A 15814-nucleotide genomic window follows, 5' to 3' on the forward strand; every position below is an offset into this window, starting at 1 on the left:
GTAAAACAGAGATGATATTTCTTTGCTTTTTAGATATTCATAAAGCTGAAGAGACAAATGTTTGTAAATTGTTTTGGAATTCTTGGACATAAAATTTTCTGTACTAGGACTTACTTATATGAATCGTGATTTCCCAGACAGGCTTTATCATCTATCAAAAACTATAAGAAAATTTAGGGCTAGGAAAAGGCAGCTTACTGAAAACTGTACTATCTATTTGACAATCATATCCCTTCTGAAGATTTTCATGTGTTTTACCTTCAGGTTATTAACATCCTGCAGCAAGTCATCACTTCAGCCTAAAGGTTTTGTGGAAGAAATAAGCAATACATGAAACTGGATGAAATTAAATTTTACATCCATTCATTTGGGACCCTGATGAGTGATATACGGGGAGACATAGAAGATGATGACATTCACAGCGAATGCAAGTGAGAACTGCACTATTAATCATGATATCCACCAGACGTTATCCCCTGTGGTATACATATTTGTATTTATACTAGGCTTGCCAGCTAACTGCCTGTCACTGTACTATGGGTACTTACAGATCAAGGCTAAAAACGAACTGGGTATCTACCTCTGCAATTTGACTGTAGCAGACCTGCTCTACATATTTTCTTTGCCTTTTTGGCTTCAGTATGTTTTACAGCATGACAATTGGACCTACAATGAGCTGCTGTGCAAAATTTGTGGCATCCTCTTGTATGAGAATATCTATATCAGTGTGGGCTTCCTCTGCTGCATCTCCATTGACCGCTATCTCGCAGTAGTGTACCCTTTTCGGTTTCAACGGTTTCGGACAATGAAGGCTGCTGCGATTGTGAGCGTTGTTATCTGGACCAAAGAAATACTGACATGCTGCTTTGTCTTTACGCACGGGGAGATCAGTATGGATGCTGAGAGCCACATGGTATGCTTCGAGCATTACCCCATCAAAGAATGGGAGCATAATGTCAATTACTACCGCTTCTCTGCTGGCTTTCTTTTCCCCTTCTTTCTGCTGGCCTTCTCTTACTGTGGGATTTTACGAGTTGTCCACAAGAGTCACGGCACTCAAAAGAAGAAGAAAATCCAAATTGAACGACTGGTTTCAAGCACTGTTTTAATTTTTTTAGTTTGCTTTGGACCATACCACATCCTACTTGTGATTCGCAGCTTGTTGGAGAACAACTGCTCATTTGCTGCGAAAATATTTAATATTTACCATGTTTCTCTCCTGTTGACTACTTTTAACTGTGTTGCTGATCCAGTATTGTACTGTTTTTCCAGTGAAAGCACTTACCAGAACTTTGCCAAGATGCGAGACTCTTGTTTAACCTTTTTAGGGTGTCTGAAGACTGAGACGAACGAATCCTATCTGCTGAATGCTCCAGAAACTCCCAACAGGCCACAGCATAAGCAACAGCCAGAGTTATTACAAAAATCACATGATGGAATGAAGGACTCCTCCACAACTGACATGGGCAGCCTGTAGCATTCATCAAAAAAGGACATTAATCTAAAATCTGCAGCTATGGCCGTGTTTGTGTATTCATCTGGTTTATCCATGTATTACAACTGTGTTACCTCCCAAAGACTTATTAGCAGTGCAGTAGGGTGAAGTTGTTTCTGGAGGTGCTTGGACCTTGGCAATAGTGAGGAAAGTGCACGCTAAGTCAGTTCAGTTACAATTACGTGTCTGTTGTCATTGTGGTACTGCTCAAAACCTGTTGTCTTGTTGACTGCGTTGACTAGAATAAGCTAGTACTCATGGCGTGTGGTTCTGTTGGATTTGTCTTTAACTGCTTTCTGTTTGCCCCTGTAGCATCTAGAGAAAATAATTGCTACAAGCTGTCATCATCTGTTGAAAAGGTTGGAGACAGAACAAATTAGATGTCCCCATATGTACTTTTAAAAAGAAAAAAAAAAATTGCATTTCTGCAACATTTCTGTAACTCTCTGAAATAACTTCTCCTTCAGCCAGTTTCGAGGCCTGCAGAGACCGCGCCAGAACCAACCTCCTAAAACAACCAGTCCAATAACGTGAGATGTTCTGGGAGAATGTGCACAAGGAACTCGGCATCCGCTGAGACCTTCAGTCTGTTGATTGACTGTCAAATCTCAGACTGTTGAACCTCATCATAAGGCTCCCATTGACTTCCAGAGGTATGAGATCAATCTCTTGGCTCTGATGGGGATAAATAATTTGGTCTGTTGACTTGGAAAAGAACAGGAGCTTGGTAGTATGTATGTGAGCTGCTTGGAACCCATGCGCTTCTCTGAGTCACTGTGTTCAAAGACAAATTTAATTACATGTAAATTCTACTAAACCTTGCTAAGGTTTGGATTGCGTCCTTCGCAATTTGTGCGTCTTGTCCAGCATAGACAACGCAGGCAATTAAATAACAATGCATTTGTCAGGGAAACTGTTAAATGGATTCTATTTAAACTCTGTTGTCTCCCACAGATACTACAGCTTAGGGTTTGGTCATTGTTCAGTAAATACTATATCAGAAATATGATGTATGCATGATCTACATTTCCTGACTTAGAGAGAAATGAAATACAGGAACAAATGGAGATAATGGCAGGTAAAGATGTGGGAGTTGTGCTCTATAGCATTGTTTCTACCACCACCTCCTCTCTATTTTTTTTTTCTTTATTATACTAATGAATCCTGTATGATTCTACTTTGTGATCTGCTCATCATACCTTCTTGTATCTGTAACTGTTACACCATGAATATTGCCTTGGCCTTTCACTTCTCTGGTTTCAAACCTTTCTTGAAACACCTCTCTCTCTGCAACCTGGAGCTGATAACTTCCAGCAGTTATAATCAGTTTTGTTTCTTTTTTTTTTTTTGTAAATGTCAAAAGATTCCCTAGACAGATGGTCTACTCCTGGTGTCTGAAGTATGTCATTGTAACACAGCCTTGCTTGTCATCAGTTTCTAAAAGGCAATATATGATAACAGTTGTCTGGAAACCACCTTGAGAGTGCAATAGTAGAAATAATTAGGGGACGTGTTTAATAAAGAATGTTTTTATTATTTTCTTCCTATCTTTGTTCACTCTGTGTTTGAAATAACTGTCTTATGGCTTTGGCCCACAGTTTCTATTTGTGAGACTACAGGTCCTCTCCTCCCTCCTCTTGCAGGAAGGATTCATGTCCCCACTCCCAGGAGGGGATTAAGTTTGCTTAGGTTAACATTTGGTTTGTTTAATTATTTTACATTTCTTTATACTTAGACCACTCACCAAGCTGGATTAATTACCTCATACATGCATTTTTTTCTTCTGACTATTAGTGCTGTTTAGCTTCACTTTCTCCTAATCTTTAATCTCCTCTGTTTCTACCAAGGGGGTCGTCAGGCAGGGACTGCTGACTGCCACAACGCCGTGCTTGTATGTTGTTAAGCACCGAGCCAACTACTCGGACTCCCGTGACCTGGCAGGCTGTAAGACGCACACGTGGTTTGTTCTAGGATGAAATATTTGTTGTTCTGTTTATGCTTTACTCCTTTACAGTTACCCATGTTGTTTAAATTAGCCAGCTGGAACGCAGAGCGTGCCATATTACATCGAATTGTCATCTGAGAGATTAAGGCTTATTTGAGTTGGTAATTTGATGTGGTCAGCTTTTGGTCAGCTGCTGCAGTTTAAAATCAGATGGAAACTTGTGTCACAGAGTTCAGCATTCTGCTACAGTTCTCAACATTTAACCTGCTAACCCACAAGAGAAGGGAAGGATTTTTTTTTTTTTTTCCTTTCTTTCTGAAGTCAATATTTTATCAATTCTTTCTATATTGTAACTGTTAGGCTTAGGCTGCAGAACTGTAACCAATAGGGGAGGAAGGTAACTCTCAGTCTGAGCTTTTCTTTCCATCTCAGCCAGAACATAGCCAATCAAGGGTCCTGCTATGGTTGCTAGAGAAATGCTACACATTGCTATTGGATTAAATACAGTGCTTGGGACTGCACACGAGAAGGGACTTAAAAAAAAAATTAGAGAAAAAGACAAATAATTACGTTTTATATTTCTTAAGGAAATCTGACTGTTAAAATTTGTATTTTAGGGAAAAAAGAGTAAAAGCTTACTAAATGAAGGGTTTTTTTGACAAAAGTTAGTGTTTGGAAAGAATAGCATACATTGTGCCTGTTGGTGTAGTATGTCAGTAAGCTACCGAGCACATAGCACACAGAGAAGGAAATCAGTGGCCTCTTTTCCCAAACAGACATTTTTAAACGATGCCAATTTCATTTTGTGAAATGTGAGCATATGCCATCCTGCAGGGTTACAGGCTTTGGTAAAAAGCTCAAGCATTCCTATGAAATATTTTACTTAATAGTTATAGTTTGGAGAGTTTGGAGACTTCTAAAGGATCTATTTTCCAATTGTGAAACTTCAAAGATAGTTTCACTGCAACGTCCTTCAAGAAGGCTTTAAATAAAATGAATCTAAAAAAATGACTGATCCATAAAATAAACGTTGGGAGGTTTGGTGAATCTGAATGTCTAGCAGCAAGTCTGGTGTTAAGATTTCTTTCTCTCACATGTGTTCAACTGTTTTAAGTCTTTAAAGGATGTGTGTCCTCAAGGACTTCAGAAGATTAATGTTCAAAGTATGCTGGTGTTTGTGGTACAAGCTGATTTTTCTCATTCGCAAAAAGTTATGTGTTTGTCTTTCTTACATAAGAGAAGGAAAATAAAACTCACCTGCCAGAAAGAAAAGTAGATACAAGGTGTTGCTGGCTGCTGGAAGTCCACTGTCCTTTGGAAAAAGCAGTGGCTAAACACAACTGCCATTCTCATCCTGTTAAAGCACGATGGTTTGGTGCCCGCCTTTTGTAGCTTTATAATCATTTTATGACAGCTAAAGCATCAGTGCCTGAGAGGTGCAGTGTCAAATATACCCTGTCCCCTCTGTTGCGAGGGCTGACAACCAGCAGAACTTCAGCCCTGACGCTCTTCTGGAGTTAAAGTAAAATCACAGCTTTAAATGACAAAAGTCAGGCGCAATTCACAACAATTTGTCATGTACTGGCTTGGCATTAGTAGGCCTTTGAGATATAATTTAATTTTGCTTCACTTAGTCTCATCAGGAGCTGAATTTCTATAACTGGAATTCATCTAAATCTTCATTTACATAATTGTATTTCATACTGAATGCAAATGTTTTTTAATTTCTAATCATGCTTTAATTTCTAAGCATTAATTTTTAATCACTATTTACATATTTAATTCATTTATTCTGAACAACAGGATACCCTGAAATGTCGACAACCTTTCTGTATTACCCAGAAAGGGACAAAACATATAAATGGCAAACAACTAATACGAAGGAGGCGAATGGTATAGCCCACCCTTTACAGGGAAGGTCTGCAACGCTGCCCTTATTTTCATCAGCTCAGTTAAACCTCTCCCCCTATCTCCTCACACTTCCACAAACTATCCACCACCATAAGAAGGCAGTGTTAGAGAGGCTACAGGAGGTGTGCAAAGGAGCTGTATTTAACAACTTTCACTACTCTAACCCTTACTGGCTTGTTTTGTTTTGAATTTCTCCCCTCTCCACTGCAGCTGTTTTCCCCACCACAAGGTATTTTTAAATCCAAGTTGCTACAAGAGTCACTTCCTGCTGCAGCTATGAGGTTAGTAAAACAGGAACAGCAAGGCAGTAATATTTCATTTAATGACAAGCTTTCTTTGTAAAAGCCAGATCACCTCTTAGTATATCATATCATTTAATATACGTTATCCATTGTAAAATGACAGACGAGAGAGGTAGACGAAATCATCACGATGATATCCCCTTCTCGCTTCACAGAGATGTTGTAAGGGTAAAAGAAATGAAAGATTGTGCATGGCCAAGGCAGCAGAGATGAAAAGTCATCTTTTTGTGATCTTTTATACCTTGTGAGAGCCTAGGGAATAACAAAACAGCATGGGAGCAACTCTTGATACAGAAATCATCAGGGGCAGTCACTGCTGCGCTTCTTGCAGCAGTTTTTCGATCATAAGCGAATGAGTGTTGTAGAAGGGCAGCCCGTCCACTTCCATTTCTAGACTGGCAGTTTTTCCACTGCGGACCCCATGCCGCACAAGTGCTTTCAAAAGTTTTTCTTCCTTAAAAAAAAAACCCAAAGAAATAGAATATAATTAAAATCTGGAGTCAGACAAGAGCATTCATGAAGATCTTTATTTTAATTCTAGCAGAGACTGACCACATCCTCCATATTTATTTTGACAGCGATTTGCTAACACCCTTTTTTCTTTGTGCCAAAGAATATGTGTAGCACCTGGAACTTAGGGAGTGTCAAAAGGCTTATATTCTTGACTGCTATTTAATTACTGAATGATATTCTTGCTCTCCACACTCCCTCAAACAGCACATTAGTGTTGATTCAGAAACATGAATCCTTTTTTTGCCTGGTTTCAAGTTCCCATATTGCACAAATGAGAAAGAGAGGAACCTCCACCCAAAGTATCTCAAAAAACTACCTGTCATCTCCTTAGCGTAGCAGCTGGCTGCAGATGCATTTTTAAAGAAAAAGAACAGAAGGGAAAGAGGATCCATCAGGAAAAAAGGTTACAGAGAGTACCTGAATGGCTGCACTATCACTTTCCTTTCCTGCATCTTCTGTGATCTCTGCGTGCCTTTTGCTCTCTGTCCTCTTTTTTCTATTGATTTTGTGAGAATTCTGGTTGCTTAGGAAAGGGATGGGGAAAAAAGAAAACCCTGAAATTGTGCTTCCTTGGGATTCTCTGAAATAGAATCATAGAATTGTTAAGGTTGGAAAAGACCTTTAAGACCATCAAGTCCAACCGTTAGCCTAGCACTGCCAAGTCCACCACTAAACCATGTCCCGAAGCACCACATCCACACGTCTTTTAGATACCTCCAGGGATGGGGACTCAACCACTTCCCTGAGCAGCCTGTTCCAGTGCCTGACTACCCCTTCAGTGAAGTACTTTTTCCTAATATCCAACCTAAACCTGCCCTGGTGCAGCTTGAGGCCGTTTCCTCTCGTCCTATCGCTTGTTACTTGGGAGAAGAGAGCGACCCCCACCTCACTACAGCCTCCTTTCAGGCAGTTGTAGGGAGCAATGAGGTCTCCCCTCAGCCTCCTCTTCTCCAGGCTAAACAACCCCAGTTCCCTCAGCCGCTCCTCATCAGACTTGTGCTCTAGACCTTTCACCAGCGTCGTTGCCCTTCTCTGGACACGCTCCAGCACCTCGATGTCCTTCTTCTAGTGAGGGGCCCAAAACTGAACACAGTACTCGAGGTGCGGCCTCACCCGGGCCGCGTACAGGGGCACTATCACCTCCCTGGTCCTGCTGGCCACACTATTCCTGATACAAGCCAGGATGCCATTGGCCCTCTTGGCCACCTGGGCACACTGCCGGCTCATATTCAGCCAGCTGTCGACCAGCACCCCTAGGTCCTTTTCCACCAGGCAGCTCTCCAGCCACTCCTCCCCAGCCTGTAGCGTTGCATGGGGTTGTTGTGACCCAAGTGCAGGACCCGGCACTGAGCCTTGTTGAACCTCATACAGTTGGTCCCGGCCCAACGATCCAGCGTGTCCAGATTAGTGTACACAAGATAGCGTATACTTTGTTTAGAACTGCAACTCAATTTCATGTTTATAACAGTTATTTTCTTGCTTAACAGTAATGTAAGCAAATAACAAAGAATGTTCCAAGCTGAGCTGTTAAAGTACACAGAGGGAACAAAATCCTCGGTTGTGAGCTATGGGCCAGTTAGCATTGCAAGGTAAAAAGATAGGATAAAATCATCTCTGAAAAAACAATAGTTCTATGAACAGTGAAATTAGAAGACCTGGTTTCAAATGGGCGAATGTCTAGCATAAACTGCTTTGCTTTTCATTTGACATGAAATGTACACAGTAAAACTCTTTCTACTGTCTTAGAATTTGCTATAAAGAGAATTTATTTCCCTAATTCTGTTCACAAAAATCTAAGAAAAATAAAAAGCCTAGTCACGTCTTAGCTTCCCTCTGCCCCAGTCCCGTGGTAATTTACGTAAGACCTTGAAATAGTCACATACCTATCTTTTCTTCCCTTTCTTTGCTAGGAATGCCTTTTCTGGTCTTTGGTCTACTGTTCTGTTTTGATTTGTGTGAGACCCTGCTTTGACAGAAATCACTGAGACAGCCCTACCAGTGTCCTTGACAAACAGTTCTATAGGTTTAAATTCTTGTTTGATATTCCCATACAATAACCTCTGGCAAAATCCTTTATAATTTTTTCATCATTAATTTGTGTCCAGGAAATAAAGTCAAAATGTCTAAATAGTCTAATGTTCTCTTATTAAATGTTAGATTTTTTTTTTCTAGGAAGACTTCTAAACCATAAAGACTACAATAGCTTTAGATCTGAATTTAGACACAATATGGTTGTATTTTACATAACACAGTGTATGGCCAAAATATAAACATTTCTGAAAGAATTAAAGCATACCTTGCACGGTCAATTAGCAGAGAATTTATAAATTATAGGCACTTTATAAAGACTTGTCTTGTTTCCTGGTACTGCATCCTAGTTCTTAGCTGCAACAAAGTTAAATGAGGCACCGGCTTTCTATTAAAGAAAAAATATGCACAGTTACATGGTGTCAGTTTTGACATCATGTAACAAAACAGCACTGATACAGCTATTTAAGGAAATTATCTGGATAGATTGGTAGCATAGAAAGTGCTACTTTGTAATTTATAAAATTGTAAATATACATCAGCTTATAGCATATGAATGATCATATATATGAATGCAAATATAAGCACCTGATCTTTCTGCATGAGAGAGGTTTTTCTTAGCACTGAGTATCTATATGCAAAGTGGCAAAGCAGATCTCTGGTGTCACAGAAGAGACCCCTGAATCGGATACGCAAAATGTCATCTCTAATTTCGATTGTTTCTCCTACGTATTTACATGTTAGAGCTCTCTGATCTGCTTACATGGGGAAAAAAGGTTTGTGTGTTTAATACTATATAACTATCCCTGATAAACCGTATTCTATCATCAAATGCTACTGTTTCCATTTGTAAGGAACACACACAAAGTACAGTACGCTTCCCTAGCTGTAAAGTGCTCCAATTTGCTCACAGTTCTCCCTTTACTAAATAATTATGTTGGGAGTGAGGTAACCAGAAAAATAATCAAATTAATACAAAAAGAACTTGTTAATTTGCACTTTTTTCAGGAAAAAAACCCCTCTTTTATGAATGACGAAGCTGATAAAGAATACTAAACCAAATGTCACATCTTTACATATTACTCATTTATAAAGTAATTCGTATTCTTATGGGTCATAATTTCAAAACAAATACTATACAGTTCATTTCTTACCATTAACAAAGAGTTCAGTAAAAGAACAACTGCCTGATACATTACATGTTCAGCATTAGCCACGTTTGGTGATGGATGAATTAATATATTTTCCCTACAGTCACTGTGGTAAAAAGCACCACAAGCATCTGAAAAATCAAACCAATATTGTAGTAACCAACATAATTATGATTCAACTCCACAACTGAAAGGTAAGTAAAGATTGTTTAGATCAAATTGGTTCTTGCTCATCAAGTTCTCAACAAGGAACAAGCGCTTTGCAGTATCTCGTATTAAAATATATGTAAAGACTAATCCACGCACTTAGAGCGCTCTTGGCGTTCTGTTCAGCGGGAATGGAGGGCTCCACAGGTCTGTGGTCTGTTGCAGTGCAATCCTGACACTGCCTGAACACCAGGCTGCAGAGGAATAACCTTTGTGTTTCAGGGGAAGTCTTCACTTAGTAATTATGATCTATAGTTTTCATGGAAGGAATGCCGTTTTTGGAAGACAAATAAAACACATGATAAGAGAGCTGTTTGGTGCTTAGGCACTCCTTCAAATGGCCTTTTTCCAGTTACAAACAGACAAATACAAACACCAAGGTGGGGATGTGTGGTGGTGCTCTTTATCTTACTAGGGTAATTATTGTAGCATTAAAGGAAGCTGGACTGGGCAGAAAGTAGCCATATACACGTAAATGGTCTGAATTTTTTTTTTATGCTAATGGAGTATGTGAACACTAATGTGTTCAATCTTCTGCACTGTTTACTGTTGTGTGATTTATAATTAAAGATAGCATATTCTCTTGTCAGACATTTTGTAATTTTGTCTCCTCCGCAAAACTGTTTCCATTAATTTTCTCTCAATAGATTTTAGTAGAGCACTTTCAATAGCCCATTATTGGACCACTATGAATATTCCCAGCTGCATAGCTTAGTAAAACAAAAACAAGAAGGATTTCCTGTACGCAGTATCACATTTAGTTACAGTATCTCATTACCAGGAATTTTGATCATAGTAGTTTTTAGGATATGTTAATTTAAAGGGCAAAACCAGTAGATGTAACTGGAAAAAACCATGGAAAAGTGAAAAGTAATTAATCTATTTTTGGAAAAGATTGCACTGAAAGGTGCCATATGCTTTGTTGAGTCAAAGGATAAGTGGCTATATGGCTATGCTAAACGTTGGGATCAGTTTCAGTTTTATGACCTTTAGATGAAAAATCAAAATAGCAAGAATTAAAAAAAAAAGCAAGACCTACTCTAAAATACTTAAGAGGTGCTTTGTTGGAATTTCACAGGGAACGTACTGTCATTTCAGCAGAAATACTCCACTGTTGTGGGCAACATCAATGGTAGACGGATTACATTTTCCTTAGCATTCTTGGAGGTCACAAACTTACTGTTTTTCTCCAAGCCTCTATAGAGGTACTCTGCCAATAAAACCAAAGTTTCAAGTTCCTAAGTTATTACAAATATGGTGGAACAAACCTTACTTGATCATTGGGTGTATATATATATATTTTTTTTTTTTAAACACTGCCAAGTCAAAAATAGAGCCACGTGCTTAGCAGGATGAGCACAGATCACAGTAATTTCTCACCCCTCTCAGTTATTTTACTTTTTCTCTGTCTGAAACCTTTGCATTCCCAGAATATCACACTGTTCAGAGCTGCATTAGTCAAAACATTTAAAATTACTCATCGGCAAGTCTTTCTCCAACTTAAATTTAGAAACAGTCAATACTAATAATAGAAAGGCTCTAACATAACTAGAAAAGGTGGGAAGATCAGAAGTAAGGTGGGAAGATCAGAAGTATGGAGTGGCTTCTGCATAGAACTGTGACTTTTGATTTTGGAAGAGAGACATCTAACGGAAGATACAGCAGAGATTTAGAAAATCATGAACGATGCTAAGGAAGTGAACAGGGAATTTTAATCATTGTAGCGCAATACATGGATTTCTTGCACTGCCCATAGAAGTGTCGCCTGTCTTGTGCTTGAAGTCGCAGCACATGAATGCGTTCATTTTCGGGGCTCTTTACGTTCAATCTGTCCTGAATCTTTTGTGGAATATTCTAAGTACAGTGTGGCTGCTCGTTCACCAGGGATTCCCAAAAGTCACCAAAAGACCATGTGAAAGTCAGCTGTTGACCTGGAGTAGGCAGGATTTAGCGGCTGGTAGCTGATTCCATCCACATGTCACAAGCAAGTCACAACTCCTTGGCCCTACAGAAATTACCTTGGTAACTGATGGAAGTGCCGATAGCCAGACCATCTTCTTTGATAACTGTGGAAACCCAACAGCTTTCCTCAGATAGCGGTCGTGTATTTCACAAGTGCTGAGAATATACAGAGCGCAAGCAATGGCATAGCCTCCCCAGTTAGAGACCCCTGCAAAAGAACGTCACCGTGAAACCAAATTGTAAAAAACCCAACAATAGTTATTGCAAAGATACCTAACCTGCATGTCATTGGACACATACAACTGAGCCTCGCGTAGCGATGGTGAAGTGGAAAGTGGATATGAATTAAATATTGACATGAACTTGGAATGTTTATTTCAGAAATACACAATTGCTTAACATATTAGAATGTTTTTCAGTAGTATTTCAGATTGAATTTCTGCAAGTTTCCATCTAGCTTAGTTTGTGGTCTGTCTTTCCAACAAAGGAAAAACTCACACGGGCATGGTCCGTAACACAATTCCACCTGGCTTAGTGTGAAGCCCACGAACTGTGAGGAGCTGCGTTCCAGCCCCGTGTCTTTTGCTTTTTACCACACAGAGGTACATGGTTTTGATAAAGTATCCTAAACCAGGCAAATTTTCACCAGCGTTACATTTTATAACAGAATGCTGTACCATTGCAGAGAATCCCTTTTCGGTCACAAATGATGACTGATTAAAGAGTTCAGGTATTTTATAAGATATGAAGCCATAGCGAAACTAATTGTCTGTGTCTTGATGATGTGTCCTTGGTGTAAGTATCATATACAAAAAGATATTCTAACGTAGTTAATATCCATAAATTTTCTGTATGCTGTTATCAAATCAGTCCACACAGTCTTGTTTGGCAGCTTCTTTGTCAAGACTGTATTGGAGATCCTTAGATTTGAAACTTGCTGTCAGAAGCTAGCTCTGCTACCTGATACCTTTTCCAGAGATGCAAAATAGAAAAATTTTCAAGAAGTGTGGAAGTTGTTTTAGTGCATGTAGTTTTCCACACTTAAACATGTCCAAACCTCCGCCTCGCCTCCCTTTGCAGGGGCTGGGTGTGACAGTTGCTTTCAAAGTAAAAATCATCAGAATTACCAAAAAAGCCACTGCAGATACTATATACATACAGCCATAAAAAGTAGATGTAATTATCGCCACACTCTCATTTCTCCCCCAAAATTGCTGGTTTAGTATCAAAAATGTTAGATACCTAGGTTAGAAACCTAGAAACCTGAGCCTAAGTACAATATGGACCATTCAGTTCATAAACTGGTCCTTGCTGAACACATCTCTTTCACTGCGAATTTTATTTCATCCTGGTTAAGAAATTAGGGTAGAAGAGAATTTTAACTACAGCATTCAACTTTTGTCGTACATGAAGAAGGCACATCTGTCCTGGAGTGGCTGCTGAAAGGACTCCGTCGCCTCTTCACGTAAGAGCAATATGACTGCTGACCCCGACACGGTCACACCCACAGAAGCTCAACGATTATACTGAAAATTCATATGTGCATAGACATTTTAATTCCCACACAGATCGCTTCTGCAGTCTTCCTTGTTATTTTATTTAAGGGGTGATTTTTCAAGAATATTCAGGATTTGCCCAATTATTTCCAATTAAATGCACTTTCTTCATGGAGCATCCTCAATTTTCAGTCATTCCTGCTGGAACCATAGTTGCTTAACTATTCAGAAAATGGCCATAATACAGAGACAGGTTTGTTTGCTAATGATGACATGGTCATACAAAGAAGGGGCCAATACAAATTAGCTGGAAAGATGGACGTTTTCTTGTCAATTCTATTCTCAAACACCAACAACTCTCCCACCCCCCAAAAAAACCCTTACCAGCTACAACAGTAAAATCAGCTTCAACATCACAAGCTATAACATCTCCATTTTTTATGTGCTTCTTTACAGCATCTTTCACTTTGCCCATTCCTAATTCATTTCCTCCGTCTCCAACACCTTTATTAAAAGAGAAGAAGACCAAGTGAGTATGAACCCAGCACATAACTAACAATCCATTCAGAAAGCATCCAGTGTCTTCCCCAGAGTCTCTGTGACAGTTCATAGCTCCATACGAGACGATTTATCCTTTTTCACCAAAAGTGTCTAAAAACAGAAGAGACTGTGAATGAAATAGCTGAAAGCATCACCTATCACATGCTAACCTGTAAGTGTATAGATGCAATATATGCTGTACCGGTGCAGGCAAAAGAAATCAAAATTATCAAGTGCTCATGAACTGCAGACAGAATTAAGATAGTCAACTTTGCTCATGGAAGGCCTTAAATGAGTGTTCTATATAATGCATTATCATAAGTACATTAGCACAAATAGAGAAAGAAGATAAAAAAACAAATCCAAAATAAACCTGAGAAATTAGTCTACGATTCTAAAATAAAGGAAGCATAGAAAACTTCAGTTTGTTAAAAGCTTTAATTAAAAAAAGAGATTAAAAGCAGCAATTATTGCAGAAAGATAAGCAAAAATATACGGAAGGACTTTGGCAGAAGTAGGGCTTATTGCAATGGCAACCTGTTTGATACAGATCACTATCATTGTGCCACAGTGTACAAAGAGCCCAACCCTGTGTACTATTCCTCTTTTCATTTTTTCTAGTAATTTATGAAAAATATAGCTAGTCTCCTTTTTTTTTTTTTTTAAGTGTTCATAAATTCAAGGTGTGGGGCCTTGATTTTTGTTGGTCAAGTAGAAACACTATGTATTTGTCTCTGATTTCGGTAATATCAATAGGAGCTATGTCCTTTCAGGAAAATTCTAGGCAACCCTATGTCTGGGATATAAAATTGTTAGATGTCATTCAGCCATCTGGAGATGAGGATAACACGTAAACTAGCAGCTTACAAGAAAGCTGGATAGTCCCTTCAATCTCTTACCAATGCATTGAAAAACACACCAAAAAATCCCTCTATATAAATGGAAATTAACCTAAATGGCATCTTCTCACTTTTGAAGATTTTATCGAAAAATCCTACTTAATGTCTGTGAAACAGAGCAGTGAAGCGCTCCAAGTCCTCAGTGCAATGTATCATATTTGAATTTGAAATGTGACTGTGCTCTAATGCATAGCATGTGTTACAGCAGGGAAATTATAGTATTTATAATTTACACTTCAAGCCCTGAAAATTGATAAATTTAACACTTTTAGTAACTGCATAAATATCTCACATAAGTCTGTAGCAAATTTCTTCTTTAAGTGAAATTGGAAGTTATTTCTCAGCAGCAATTTTTTATTTAAATCTTTAAGCCTCAATAGTCAAGGGGAGTGTAACTGGGTGACACATAAATTACATAAAAGGATTTGCCATGAAACAGCTAATCTTTTTTCTTAGCTGCTTTAATAATCTGTTCACATTTATTTTGGTGTTGGGATTTAACAGTGCTTTCTAAAATCTGTTTGTTGGTAGTGCTTTTCAAATAGGTAATGACATAATCATGGTGCCTCTATCATGACATATAAATCTGGTAGTTACTACTGTTTTGTAAGAATCCACACAATGTTTTAATTTTTCTTATATTCAAAATCCAAAATTTTGCTCTTAATATTCTTTAAAAAGGCTAAACTGAATTCTTGTCCTTTGAAGCTCATCAACAGTTTCTTTAACTGAAAGATACTAATCCGTCGCTCGGGGGTTTTTTGTATCATCAGCCTTGCTTTGCTTTTGCTTGCCTCTGCGGAAGTCCTGCCACCAGGATGGTTACGCAGTTAGTCGATCTGCTGCTGGGGATGGATCCCATTAGCATTGCACTGGGAGGAAAAAACACCGCACCGAAAATTTTCCTGTACCATCTGTTTTCTTCTTCCTCTCCACGTCAGCAGAGGACTGCATTTTACTGTCGATTTCCAGAGCGAGATTCGCTTGACAAAATGCAGCCATCTACACGTGAGCTACTCAGCTAGACTTCTTTTAAAGTCAGCGGAGAGAAACAGACCCTTCAAACATTCAGTTCATCTCGCCCCAAGGCGGACATCTCAAACAGAGATGTCTGAAAATAGAGAGGATGAATCCTCTTCTCCTACAGGCCTGAGTGCTTTCCAGGCAGAGGAAAAATAGTTCTGTTGGATCTCCCATGCAAGTTTTCACTGACTACATTGTTTTCTGAAACTACATTCATGAAAAATGCAGGAAACGTCAGTCTTCTGTGCTAAAAATCATTTGTATGAAGGGGAAACAAGTGTGACTGCATTTTTTCATGCAGTACCTAGGAAGTCTTTTCATTAGCTCCCTATAAATAGCATA

General features: G+C 38.9%; 2 protein-coding genes across 2 annotated transcripts in view; one reads left to right on the forward strand and one right to left on the reverse strand.

The window, feature by feature from the left end:
- Nucleotides 1–406: 406 nt before the first annotated feature.
- Nucleotides 407–1477, forward strand: GPR68 (G protein-coupled receptor 68; the record flags this gene model as incomplete). Its single annotated transcript, XM_082317749.1, has 1 exon — nt 407–1477. The coding sequence occupies one exon, from the start codon at nt 407–409 to the stop codon at nt 1475–1477; it is 1071 nt and encodes a 356-aa protein (XP_082173875.1).
- Nucleotides 1478–5853: 4376 nt separating this feature from the next.
- DGLUCY (D-glutamate cyclase) overlaps nt 5854–15814 on the reverse strand; it is a gene marked incomplete at its 5' end in the record, with an annotated part of 29644 nt that continues 19683 nt past the window's right edge. The window contains 3 exon segments of the mRNA XM_082317335.1: nt 5854–6107; nt 11571–11722; nt 13395–13514. Coding sequence (XP_082173461.1) covers nt 5964–6107; nt 11571–11722; nt 13395–13514 — 416 coding nt within the window. The 3' untranslated portion in view covers nt 5854–5963.

The sequence above is a fragment of the Platalea leucorodia genome, assembly GCF_965183815.1.
Source record: "Platalea leucorodia genome assembly, chromosome: 7".
NCBI lineage: Eukaryota > Metazoa > Chordata > Aves > Pelecaniformes > Threskiornithidae > Platalea > Platalea leucorodia.